This window comes from Balaenoptera acutorostrata, chromosome 11, assembly GCF_949987535.1.
Source record: "Balaenoptera acutorostrata chromosome 11, mBalAcu1.1, whole genome shotgun sequence".
Lineage (NCBI taxonomy): Eukaryota > Metazoa > Chordata > Mammalia > Artiodactyla > Balaenopteridae > Balaenoptera > Balaenoptera acutorostrata.
Genome location: NC_080074.1, coordinates 100,849,948 through 100,862,398, shown reverse-complemented (window position 1 = coordinate 100,862,398; position 12,451 = coordinate 100,849,948). Strand labels below are relative to the sequence as shown.

Genomic DNA, 12,451 nt, shown 5'->3' with positions numbered 1-12,451 from the left:
TACATGTTGTAATCATGACAGATGGTGTTCTGGAGTCACAGTGGGGATGCTGTAAAGTTACGAGGATTCAGTGGGATACATTTTTAATTTTAAAAGATGCCTGACCTACAGTAAGCATTCGACACATGCTAGCTATTACTATTTCCTTTACCGTTTCCACTCTTTTCTCTAGATCCTCCAAAAAAATGAGTGGTTGCGCTACCCAGGTGATCTCTGCTGCTCAACTTCTATTATTGATTGTCTCCGTCCTCTCTCCTCATCCCACTAGGCTTTTTTCCTCCTCCCCCTCTCTTTCGATCACAGCTTTCCTCTCGCCTCAGGCACCCCGTGCAGCCAGATGTCCAGATCTCAAGCTGCTTAGAACTGCCGGGACCGGCCTGAGACCTGGAGTTCCCTCCGCTTTTAGCGTCTAGCACTCGTCCAACAATAAAGTTTTATTGAAAAAAGCCGAAAAAAAGGCGCCCGTCCTTCTTTCTGCAACAGCCAATCAGAGAGCAGAATGTCTGCTTCGCTCATGGGAGCTTCAGCAGTCAGAGGCAAGGGCGGGGCATGTCGCGTCCGAAGCCCGCCCCGTAAGAGCGGAAGTACGGCCGGAAGCCAGCCATAGAGTTTAGGGGCCAGAGCGGCCCTGCAGGGAGTTGGCAGGAAAGGCTGGGAACAGCTGCCGGAGGTGACGGATCGGTGGCCCCGCCCGGTGCGCTGGAAGACGAAGCTTCCAGGTAGCTGTCCGCAGAGTCTGACCCAGAGTACGACGGGGCAGCCGGCGGGAGCCCACGGTCCCTGGGCGGCCTCTTTAAGGGAGGGGGCGGAGCCACGTGGAAGGATCCCGAGGGTGAGGTCACGTGGTTCGGGGCACATGCGGGGCACAGTGGCGATTTGAGGGAGCGTCGTCGTTGGGGTGGACACTATGTGACATCCCTCCCCCCACTAAGACCTGTGCCTTGGGGTTCAATGGGGTGCACTGGTGGGACTTGGGGATAGGCCCAGGGATGGGGGAGGTGGGCGTGGCAACCCTGTGTCAGCCAGGCTGCCATCGAAGTGGCCGAATTTAGGATTCCTAGATCCAAGTGTTAGACTGCTCCATCTCTGATTCCTCGTTGCAAACGTGGCTCAGTGCCTCTGCAATAGAGGTCCTAGGCCTTGTGCTTTCCATCCTCCCCAGTTCAGGAAACTCCAGCTTCACATCCTTTTTCCTTGCAGCTCCAGACTTCCTGAGCCCAGGTACCCCCAGCTCAGTGCAGCCATGAGTGCCGAGGTGAAGGTGACAGGGCAGAACCAGGAGCAATTTCTGCTCCTGGCCAAGTCGGCCAAGGGGGCAGCGCTGGCCACTCTCATCCACCAGGTGCTGGAGGCCCCTGGTGTCTACGTGTTTGGGGAACTGCTGGATATGCCTAATGTTAGAGAGGTGGGTTCTTGGCCTGGATAGCACCCAGGGAGGCTTGGGGCTAAAGTTTGAATTTGAGAACGGGTGGGCAGGGCTCATTCTGCAACCCCATAACCATTGAGTTGAACAAGAATATGGTGATTATTAACTGGCCGCATGCAGAAGTAAGTAGGCAAATAAACCTCTTAATTCCCCTTTGGAGATGAATGATCTGTAAAACCCAGTATTTTTCATTTTTAAGCAAAAAAGCCTGTGATTCAGAATAGGAGACCTGATTCTAGCCTGTCTCCATCAGTGTCGTAGCTCTTAATAATCATATTGCCTTGATCAGGTCACTTTTATTTTAGGGCCTAAATTTTCTTTTAAAAATGGACCTGATACTGCCTCTCACTATTGTTGTAGAAATCAGATGAGATTATGGGAAAGTATAAAGTCTGGTACAAGTGGAAGGAATGAATGTGAAATTGGCATGACCTGTTCTCTCCCGTTTGCACCATATGCTAATTCACTTAAGTTTGATAAGGTAGAAGTTATCTTTTTCCCAAAGACACATGGCAAGATGCTAGGAACACAGCAGAGAGAACTGTTCACACAGAAGTGGCAGAGTTAAGAGTTTAAAGTCCAGAGTGAGTAGGTTGCCAAGATGTATGACACCAGCCGAAGCCCTGAGATGCTATGATGGTGGTAGGTGGACAGCTATGAGTTAAGTTTTTGAGTGCCAGTGATTGAGTCAATGAATTTAGCCTTTCGGAATCCTTCTGGTCCAAAGAAAACTGGCTGCCTTTTTTCCCTGCTTTCCTCTGCAGTGGAATTAAAGAGAATCAGGGTGAAGAAAAAGAAGTATGTTTTGGGTGCCTGTTTAGCACCCTGCTAGTCATCTGGGAATACCAGAAAAGTACAAGACGCAGTGCTACCCTTCTGAAACTTACATTCCAGTTGCAGAGAGAAGATGAATGGATATCCATGTGTAAATCATTTATTTAGCGATTATTTATCAGCAGAGCCAACTACACGCACAGTTCTGCTAGACCCAAGTGGGATACCAGAGACCACATCTGTAATCTTGTTGAAAAGAAAGATATTCTTACGTAACAACCTTAGGTGGGCTTCAGTTGACTAAGTGGGTGATCAGTGGTAGGAGAGGAGGTCTCGGTGGACTGGCTTGGGTGATGAAAGCTCCCAGGTGAGGCCGGTCTGAAGCAGAGGCCACAAATCCCGGTGCCTGCTCAGTTCGTGCAGCCGTGAAGGGAGTGAGGCTGAGGCAGAAGTCTTTGGTGAATTGGGGGGTACAGCAGACCCCCTAAAGGTATTCAAATTCAGAAATGCTAAATATACTCTAAGGACCAGACAACACAGTTTGCAACGTTTGGGGTGTGTGTGTGGTGTGTGTGTGTTAGATACTAAACACTGAAAGTTTTCAACTCTGAATTTAGGGTAGGAATTGGAGGCAGATGGAGCAAGAGGGCATTGTGGGTTGGGGGGATAGTGTAAACAAAGGCCTGGAGGTGGAAATGAGGCCTTCCTGTGGGGAGAGTGATCAGAGATGCAGAGAGTTCCTTTCGGTGAGCTGGGGAGCTAATGTTGGAGGGGAAAGCTGGGGCCAGAAAGTGGAGCTCAAACTGGGTAACGCTGGGAGGGTGGAGAGAGAGGCCCTTCCTGTCACTTCTTCTCTCCCGTCGTGTTCTCACAGCTGGCTGAGAGTGACTTTGCTTCCACGTTTCGGCTGCTCACGGTGTTTGCTTACGGGACATATGCTGACTACTTAGGTAACAGGAGGGGCTGGAGGTCTGGAGACTGGAGGTGGGAGAAGGGCAGTTTACCGAGGGACTTAGAAGAAATTCCTGGGATACCTGACTTAGATCCCTTAAGTACACAGGGTCAGGGTCAAGACCTGAATTGGCATGGAAAACCAAAAAAAAAAAAAAAAAAAAAGGCAAGGGAAGGAGACTAGGGCTTTCCACAGATGTGAAATCAGGATTTCTTTGTCTTTTTTTTTTCTAGCTGAAGCCCGGAATCTTCCCCCACTCACAGAGGCTCAGAAGAATAAGCTTCGACACCTGTCAGTCGTCACCCTGGCTGCCAAAGTCAAGGTGAGTGACAGTCCCCCCAGTCCTGAGCCACAGAGAACCCTTCTGTATCTCCCTTCTCGAGGGTCCATCTGAAGGGAATGGCACTTGGACAGCCTTTGACCACCGTGTTGCTTCTTCCTGCCTCGCCCCATGCCCCTCCAAGGTCTGTGTCTGAACTCTGTTACCTGCGGCCTTTGGGGCTGAATATTATTCTCCTAGTTTTCTATTTTGTTTTTCTTTTTCTTTTTTTTAAATTTTTATTTATTTATTTATTTATTTATGGCTGTGTTGGGTCTTCGTTTCTGTGTGAGGGCTTTCTCTAGTTGTGGCAAGCGGGGGTCACTCTTCATCGCGGTGCGCAGGCCTCTCACTATCGCGGCCTCTCTTGTTGCGGAGCACAGGCTCCAGATGCGCAATCTCAGTAATTGTGGCTCACGGGCCCAGCTGCTCCACGGCATGTGGGATCTTCCCAGACCAGTGCTCGAACCCGTGTCCCCTGCATTGGCAGGCAGATTCTCAACCACTGCGCCACCAGGGAAGCCCTGTTTTTCTTTTTCAACCAACTTAAGTTCTAATTAAAATACCTTTTATGTTTGGGGTCAGAATAGCAACTAGGATACCGCTCACTGTCGTGCAGCAGCCCCCTCTTCCCCCCGCTGTAAAGTCCTCTGCAAACAGCCGCGGCATCCAGGGCTGGAATGAAGCTCTCTCTTCTGGTGAGGTGCCAGCTTCTGTTTGCTAAAATAAGAAACACGTAACCCAGGGTATTCCCTGGCGGTCCACTGGTTAGGACTTGGCGCTTTCACTGCGGTCGCCCGGGTTCAACAATCCCTGATGGGGGAACTAAGATCCCGCAAGCTGCGCGGCGCGACCAAAAAAAAGAAAAGAAAGAAAGAAATACATAACCCAGAAGTGTCTTTGTATATCCTGTTGGGTTCTGTTTTTGTTAACTATCCGCCTCCGCCCACCTGCATCTCCCAGTTGTTACTGACTCCCCGGCATGCTCGTGGTTTTACTTAAACCAGGCTCTCTACTGCAAGATGCTTCTTTGGAGGTAGACGGAATATAAACGGTAAACAGAGTAGCTCCAGACCTCTCCCACACCACGTCCTCCCGTTATGTCAGGCTCATCTTGACCAGGTCCGTGTTCTGTCCTGAGCTGGGCCAGAGGATGGACACCCAGGCAGATGTCACCCTGGGGTCGGGGAGGGAAGGGAGTAGGGGAGCGTATGTCTTTTATTTAAGATTGTTCTTCTCACGCTGTTATTTCTCAGGTGGGAGTACTTTTATTTATTTTACCTTAGAACCAGCCTCTTAGAGGAAACGATTTAGGAGTGAGAGTGGAGGGTGGGCGGGGGGGAAAGGAGGGAAGAAGAAGCTTGGAAGCCCTTCTCTGCTGCGGAACCTCACAGCCCCAGCCCGCCCTCGGGCCCCAGTGTATCCCATACGCAGTGCTGCTGGAGGCCCTGGCCCTGCGGAACGTGCGGCAGCTGGAAGACCTCGTCATCGAGGCCGTGTACGCCGACGTGCTGCGCGGCTCCCTGGACCAGCGCAACCAGCGGCTGGAGGTCGACTACAGCATCGGGCGGGACATCCAGCGCCAGGACCTCAGTGCCATCGCCCGAACCCTGCAGGAGTGGTGAGACCTGTGTCCCGGCGCCGTCCCTTCTCTGCTCGCCCCAAGAAAGGGAGGGATGCTTTGGAAGGAGGCGAGTTGGGCTGGGTGCCAGAGGTGGAACCCAAGGGGATGAAGGGGAGTGAGCTCGTTCCTCCAGAGGCGTCTTTTTTTTTTTATTTAATTATTTTATTTATTTATTTATTTATTTGGCTGTGTTGGGTCTTCGTTTCTGTGCGAGGGCTTTCTCTAGCTGCGGCGAGCTGGGGCCACTCTTCATCACGGTGCGCGGGCCTCTCACTGCCGCGGCCTCTCTTGTGGCGGAGCACAGGCTCCAGACGCGCAGGCTCAGTAATTGTGGCTCACGGGCCCAGTTGCTCCGCGGCATGTGGGATCTTCCCAGACCAGGGCTCGAACCATGTCCCCTGCATTGGCAGGCGGATTCTCAACCACTGCGTCACCAGGGAAGCCCCTCCAGAGGCTTCTGAGGGAGAAAAAGAGTGGAGGAGGGCCTGGGGGGCAGGAGGCGGAAGGCGCGTCCTCGGTGTAGTAACCGGGGGAGGGAGGGGGGTGGTACTCTCGAGCGCACCCCCTGGGGTGTGGGTCCCTGTCTCACGCTGCACGCAGCCCCCTGGTCAGTGACCAGCCCTGTGCACAGGCCACGGGCCTCTCCCGCTTCTGTTTCCTGTGTTCTTGTCTGACTTTAGTTCGTTAAGGCACCTTCTCTTTTTCCTCTTTGGCCTCTCCCACCCTGTTTTGGCTTTAGTTCCTACTCCCGTCTTGCACATCACTCCGGGCACTTCTTTCTCCTCCCTTATCTTACCTGAGTGTCCTGCTGGCTCCTGGGAATATTGTCGCAGGTGGCCTCCAGGTGCCCTGGCAAGGCTTCTAACTCAGGGGTCTGGACGGCAGGGCTGAGGGGTCTCTGCGAGTCTCTGTTTGGTGAGTCTGATCCCAGCCCTCCGCTGCCGACCCTCATTCCCGCAGGTGTGTGGGCTGCGAGGTGGTGCTGTCCGGCATCGAGGAGCAGGTGAGCCGCGCCAACCAGCACAAGGAGCAGCAGCTGGGCCTGAAGCAGCAGATCGAGAGTGAGGTGAGCGGGCGGGCGGGGGGGGACGGGCCGAGCTCCCCCAGCCTGGGCCGGTGGTCCCGGGCAGAGGGGTTTGGACAGTGACGGCCGCAGACAGACCGGGTGGGCAGGGGCTGTCAGGTTCTGGAACCTTCCTTGTTCTCCCTACTCCTGTCATCCTGGTAGGTTGCCAACCTGAAGAAAACCATCAAAGTTACAACAGCTGCCGCCGCTGCGGCCACATCTCAGGACCCCGAGCAGCACGTGACGGAGCTCAGGGAAGCGGCTCCAGGCAGCAACCAGCGCCAGCCCAGCAAGAAAGCCTCAAAGGGCAAGGGGTGAGCAAGGGGTGAGCGGGTGCGGCGGGGGCTGCCGGTGTCTGGGGTGCCCCGCTGCTGCTTCCTCGTCCCTTCGGTCGCTCGCGTGGGGGTCGGGAACAGGGGGAGCTTGCGGCGCTGCGCGGGTTCCCTGCAGCCTCTCTCTCTCTCTTCCCCTCGCCAGGCTCCGAGGGAGCGCCAAGATTTGGTCCAAGTCGAACTGAAGGGACTGTTGTTTCTTCCGGGATGTGGGGTCCTAGCTGCCTGCCTGCCCCTTAGGAGTCCTCAGAGAGCCTTCCTGTGCCCCTGGCCAGCTGATAACCTGGGTTCATGACCCGTCACCTCCCTTCTTCTCTCCCACACCCCCAAGCATAGATCACACCGTCTCTGGGGGTGGGGGGGGAGGCAAGTACAAGTCATGTTTTTGTTGGTACTTTTTGTTTCATGTAACTTTCTTGTGTGTCCCATTGTCCCCTCTTCCTCCCTGCCATGCTCCCTCCCCTGTTTCTTTAGGAGTCAGCATCTGTCCCTGTTTATTATATGTCACTGAGTGGGTGGGGCTGCCGTGTCTCCAGCGTATCCCACACGTGATCCCTTCCCCCTCCTCCGCCCCAGCCTCCTGCCCACCAGCCTGTTTGGGCAGCATCTGAAGAGCCACAGGGCTCCCACCTTTATTCCCACCCTGAGAGTTCTGGGAGCCATTCTAGGCGTCACTGGACACTCACATCCTAGAATCCTGTCACTCTGCAGTTCCCTGTCCTCTCTCCTCCCCGTGGGTCCTGGGAGGGCTGCTGCTTCAGTGACCCCAGAGCCTCAGGGCAGCTGTTTCTTGAGCTGCTGCGAGATGGTTCTTTCTTGGCCCTGGCTGTCTTAGAAAGCCTGATGGCAATCCTGGAAGGATTTATACTTCCTTCTGTGAGTTTTGTGGGGAAGGGAAGGGGATATAGATTGTATAAAAAGAGTATATATACGTATATCTATATATAACATGACACAGAAATAAATCTATGAGAAGTCTATCTACAAACACGCCCTGAACTGGGTATCTTCTGTCTTTGGTGTTTGTGGATGGGAAGAAGGCTCATTCCCAGTCCACTCTAAAGCAGAGTGCTGGAAAAACAAAAGAACCAGGTACTGGAGACCCAGATCGTGGGCCGTTTGACTTTGGCCAAATGGCTCAGTATCTCGGCATTCTTTAAGAAGCAGTGGATGCTTACCGAGCACCAGCACGTGGTAGGCTCTGGAGGTCCAAAGTGATGGGCACTGTCCCTGCTCTCAAGGAGCTTGAGTTCAGCCTGTTCCCTTCCACCTTATAGAATTGTAGGCGGAAGAGTTGATAGTAAACTTCAGTTTTTGCATCAGTACCACACAGGACTCTCAGACCTCAGTAAGAAGCAGCAGTCGGGCTCCTGTCCCCGTCCAAGGCAGAGCGTCCGAGCAGCATGCTGGGAGGACTGGTCTCCTTGGCTCAGGGCACTGCTGCGCACGCCCTAGAATTGGGAAGCTCTAATGTAAGGGACAGCTGGCCCCCCACGTGCATGAGAGGCGATTGCCTCCTGAGGGTCCCAGTGTTGACCGAGCTGCTCTCCTGAGCTTGTGCCGTCCTCTAGGTGGAGATGTAGGACAGACGACTCTTTACTGGTCCTAAAGGTGTCAGTTGTAGAATTGGAAGTGGGGGTAGATCCCGAGTTTTCAGTTAAAAGCAGGCCGAGTGAGCCTGTTATCTTGCGGGGCAGTGGAGCCTTAATGGGAACAGTCCAGTGAGCCCTGTCTCAGGAATTGACACTGTTGGCCTCTCGCTTTAGCTTTGGCCTAGACTAGCCTGTAGAGCCTGTTGCATCTTGAGTCTAAGTGTCTGAAATAAACCCCTTCTTCCTCCCACACCGTCCACTGTGCAGAAGTCACTAACTCCTGGTGCTTCAAGCCTGTGCCCCCTTTCTCTGCCCAGGCCCCATTTTTCTCTTGAACTTTAGTATCTCATTTTCCTATAAGCTGCTTCCAGCCATGACTCCACAACTGCCCTGATCTCTCTAGTGCCAGCCTTCAGTGGGTGTCTCTACAGTCTGGTGTGGGCTGGGCTGGGACTGCCTGGCCCTCCACCCAAAGAGGGACGAGGGTCCGTTCACAGCCCCAAGGACATGAAAATGCAATTTGTCTTTGATTTACAAAGACAGGGCTCTTGGCTCCAAAGGCTTGGAGATGGGGGAGTGGATTATTTGTGGGCTGTTTTTGACCATGGAATTTGGTTCAGGATTCAGGGATTCCATGCATAACCAAGCCTAGGGCACCAGGAAGATTCTCCCAACCAAAAGTCTTATCACCACTTGCACATTCCCACATGCTGATCCCTACTGTACAGCAATCTCAGAGGAGCTTAGGGCTGGACCACTATGGTAGGGAGGAAGAGGAAGAGAACTTGCCTTCCTGTGAATTCAGAGTTCATGCACATGAAACAGGTGACACTTAGAAGGTGAAGACAAAGTCTCTATAGCTAAAAACCACAACTGGACTGGGGCGCACCTTTATGCACAAGAAGAGCAAAAGCAATGTCTATAGTCAATGTTTCATGTGATCCTGTTAAAGAGAGGTTAGAAATTCTCTGCTTAGGTTCAACTTCCAACATGGGTGGAGAGAAGGGAGTTCAGCGGAGCAAGTCTAGGCAGTGTATGAGTTCTCTTGCTGTGTAACAAATTACCCTGAAACTTAGTGGCTTAAAACAACACACATTTATTATCTCAGTTTCTATGGTCCAGGAATCGGCACAACTAAGTTGAGTTGTCTGCTGAGTTTTCAGGGTCCCTCCCAAGGCTACAGCACAGTATTAGCGAGGGCGTCTCATCTCAGGGTTCCAGTAGGAAGGACTTACTTCCGGGCACACCCAGTGATTGTCAACAGGATTCATCACCTCTAGGTGGTCAGACTGAGGACTTCATTCCCTGGCTGATTGTAGATCAGAGGCAGCCCCGTTCATCAGAGCAAGAGCCAGAGAGAACATATCAGCAAGGTGAAATCACAGTCTTTTGTAACCTAATCACGGAAGAAACATCCCATCAATTTTACTAGTCACCAGGTTCAGCCTAGTGACTGTCAGAAGGCAGGGATCACTGGAAGGCATGTCAGAAGCTTCCTACCTCAGGCAGTGTTTCTTTGGTCCACCGGCATCAGAATCATCAGGGGAGCTTTTGAAAATGCATATTCCTGGACCCCAGTTCCTATCGAATTAGAATCTCTGGGATTGGACTGGAAATGGGACTTCACTACCCTCATTGACTCAGCTCTGAGCTGTGATGTCCTATTTATATAAGCAGACTTGCCCAGATTAGTGCCACCTTAGATCAGCTGTAAAGGCTTCTACTGCAGGGCCTTGGAGGATGGGTGAGGAGGCCCTGGGTCACCATCTGGAAGAGAATGATGAGCAAAGGTGAAACTTTGAGTACAGGGCGCGAGAGAGGACTTGTCCTGTCTTCTGAGGTTCTTAAGTATATTATTACATAATTAAAAGTGTGATAAGTACTAAGAAGTATAAGGTGACATGAAAGCGCTTACCAGGGGATCTACTTGCCTGGGGTCAGGAAAGCCTCCTCCGAGGATGTGACCTTTAAATTGAAATTAGAAACCCAAGTAGCAGTTAACCTGATAAAGGGGAGGGAGGATGAGCATTCTGAGTGGGAAGAAAAGTGGGATGAAGGCCTAGAGGCAGAAAGGTTTCATCCTGTGGACTCCTGCAGCTCCCCTGATATGAAATGTGTAATGTGGGGCATGCGTGGGGAATCCAATCCTATACTTTTACTGATTGTTCATCTGTCCAATCAATTGGTAAATATATCTTGACTGAAAAATCTGAAATAATACAAACCATAATGCATATATTATACTTCTGGGCATTGGGATTTTGGGTGATTTTTGTCTTTTTGCCTGTCTCTATTTTCCAGTATTTCTATGATAATTTCTAATAATAAATAATATTATTTATTACTAATAAATAATATTTATTAAGTACTTACTGTGATCAAGCACTGTTCTGAGTGCTTTATGTATATAAACTCATTTAATACACACAACAACATTCTGAGATTAATTTCACCATTATCCCCTTCTAAAGATGACAGAAGTGGTACAGAGAGGTTATGTAACCTGCCTAGGGTCACACAGATCATAAGTGGAGTAGGCACACACCACCCTGTCTCTCTCACGCTACCGGGCAGAATGCATGGAGCAGTTATCCGAGATCTATGGTAAATAGTAAAGTAGGGAATTCCCTGGCAGTCCAGTGGTTGGGACTTCATGCTTTCACTGACGAGGGCCCAGGTTCAATCCCTGGTCGGGGAACTGGGGTCCTGCAAGCCACTCGAATTCAAAGTTCCACTAAACCGGTGGTGAGTTCACCATTTACCCCCCTCCAGTGTTGCCCAGATTGGACTCAAAGACAGCCCAAAACCTAGAAGTGTACGTGAGGTGTGAACTGAAAGAGCTCCCTTTGGAGTCTTCTATTGCACATCTAGGGAGCAGAAAGGGACTCGTAAGGGTCAGAGAGTGGGGAAATCCCCTGTTTTTCTTTTTCCCTTCTCCCACCTCCAGCCCCAGGGAATACCATGGTGGCGGCAGCACAATGACAGCAACAGTGGCCTGGCAGGCACTTAACTCTAGGGAGGAGAACCCTTCTCTCTGACCACAGGAGCTCTGGTCCCAAAAATGTGAGGTAAATCCCCTCTGCTTTTTTCTTTCTCTGTTCTCTTGATGCTTGGCCCAGACACACAGTGAGAAATGCCCAGCAGAGTAGAGAAACTAAAGGCCCGACTTTGGGCCAGAAGATTGGGAAGGGAAGCCCCAGAGAACCAGAAAGTGTCAGGATGTTGCAGAAAGGAGGGAAATCAAGAGAACAGCCCCATTGAGCTCTGTGTGAACTCCTGGGCTCACCTGCAGAGTGAGCATGAATCTCACCTAAACAGCTTAACTGAATGGGGTTCTCAGTCTCTTAGGTGTAATACGTGTGACAACTACAACACAAAGGAACGAAAGTAAAGGGACCTGGGTGATGGTCAAGTTTCTACACTTAAAAGGAATTGGTGAGATGCAAGTTCTCAGGGAACTGTGAACATATGTATTTTATAATCCCTAGAGCAGGGGTTAGTACACCATAGTCCACAGGCCAAATCCAGCCCACTACCTGTTTTTGTAAATAAAATTTTATTGGAACACAGTTACACTTCATTCATTTACATATCATCTGTGGCTGCTTCCACACTATGGTGTCAGAATTGTGTGTTGTAACAGATATTGTGTGGCCTGCAGAGCCCAAACATATTTGCACTCTGGCCTTTTACAGAAAAAGCTTGCCAATCCCGCCCTAGAGCAACCACTTAAAAATTAGTGAAAAAATCACTAGATACAGTGGAATACTAAATAGTATCCAAATAAACCAAAAGAAGGCTGGAATGCAGACATAGTGGAATTATAAACAGAGGACCAGGGACTTCCCTGGTGGCGCAGTGGTTAAGAATCAGGCTGCCAATGCAGGGGACAGGGGGTTGAGCCCTGGTCCGGGATGATCCCACATGCCGTGGAGCAACTAAGCCCGTGCGCCACAACTACTGAGCCTGCGCTCTAGAGCCCTTGAGCCACAGCTACTGAAGCCCGAGCGCCTAGAGCCCGTGCTCCGCAACAAGAGAAGCCACCGCAGGGAGAAGCCCTCACCCCGCAATGAAGAGTAGCCGCCATTCGCCACAATTAGAGAAAGGCTGCGCGCAGCAACAAAGACCCAATGCAGCCAAAAATTTTAAAAAAATAAATTTTTAAAAAATAAACATAAACAGGACCAAACAGATACATATAAATTGATAGAAATAAATCCAAATATAATAATTATACTAAATATAAGTAGCCTAGCTACACCAATTAAAAGACAGAAATTATCAAAATGGATTAAAAAAAACCAAGGTACAACTATATGTTGCCATCAAAAAAGCCATTTAAAAAAAAAAAAAAAAGCCATTTTTA

At 50.8% G+C, this 12,451-nt stretch overlaps 1 protein-coding gene across 5 annotated transcripts in view; it reads left to right on the top strand.

Moving 5' to 3' along the window:
- Positions 1–6,887, top strand: part of COPS7A (COP9 signalosome subunit 7A) — a 35,608-nt gene extending 28,721 nt beyond the window's left edge. Inside the window, exons 1-8 of one of the 5 annotated variants that reach the window (XM_007170150.3) lie at positions 585–719; positions 1,201–1,405; positions 3,075–3,150; positions 3,386–3,474; positions 4,890–5,092; positions 6,056–6,161; positions 6,324–6,475; positions 6,639–6,887. In XM_007170150.3, coding sequence (XP_007170212.3) covers positions 1,244–1,405; positions 3,075–3,150; positions 3,386–3,474; positions 4,890–5,092; positions 6,056–6,161; positions 6,324–6,475; positions 6,639–6,678 — 828 coding nt within the window. In that variant the 5' untranslated portion in view covers positions 585–719; positions 1,201–1,243 and the 3' untranslated portion in view covers positions 6,679–6,887. Of the gene's footprint in view, positions 1–584; positions 833–945; positions 965–1,200; positions 1,406–3,074; positions 3,151–3,385; positions 3,475–4,889; positions 5,093–6,055; positions 6,162–6,323; positions 6,476–6,638 lie in introns of those variants that run through there. The other 4 variants (XM_057556933.1, XM_057556932.1, XM_057556934.1 and 1 more) reach the window with 4 other exon arrangements.
- Positions 6,888–12,451: the final 5,564 nt, after the last annotated feature.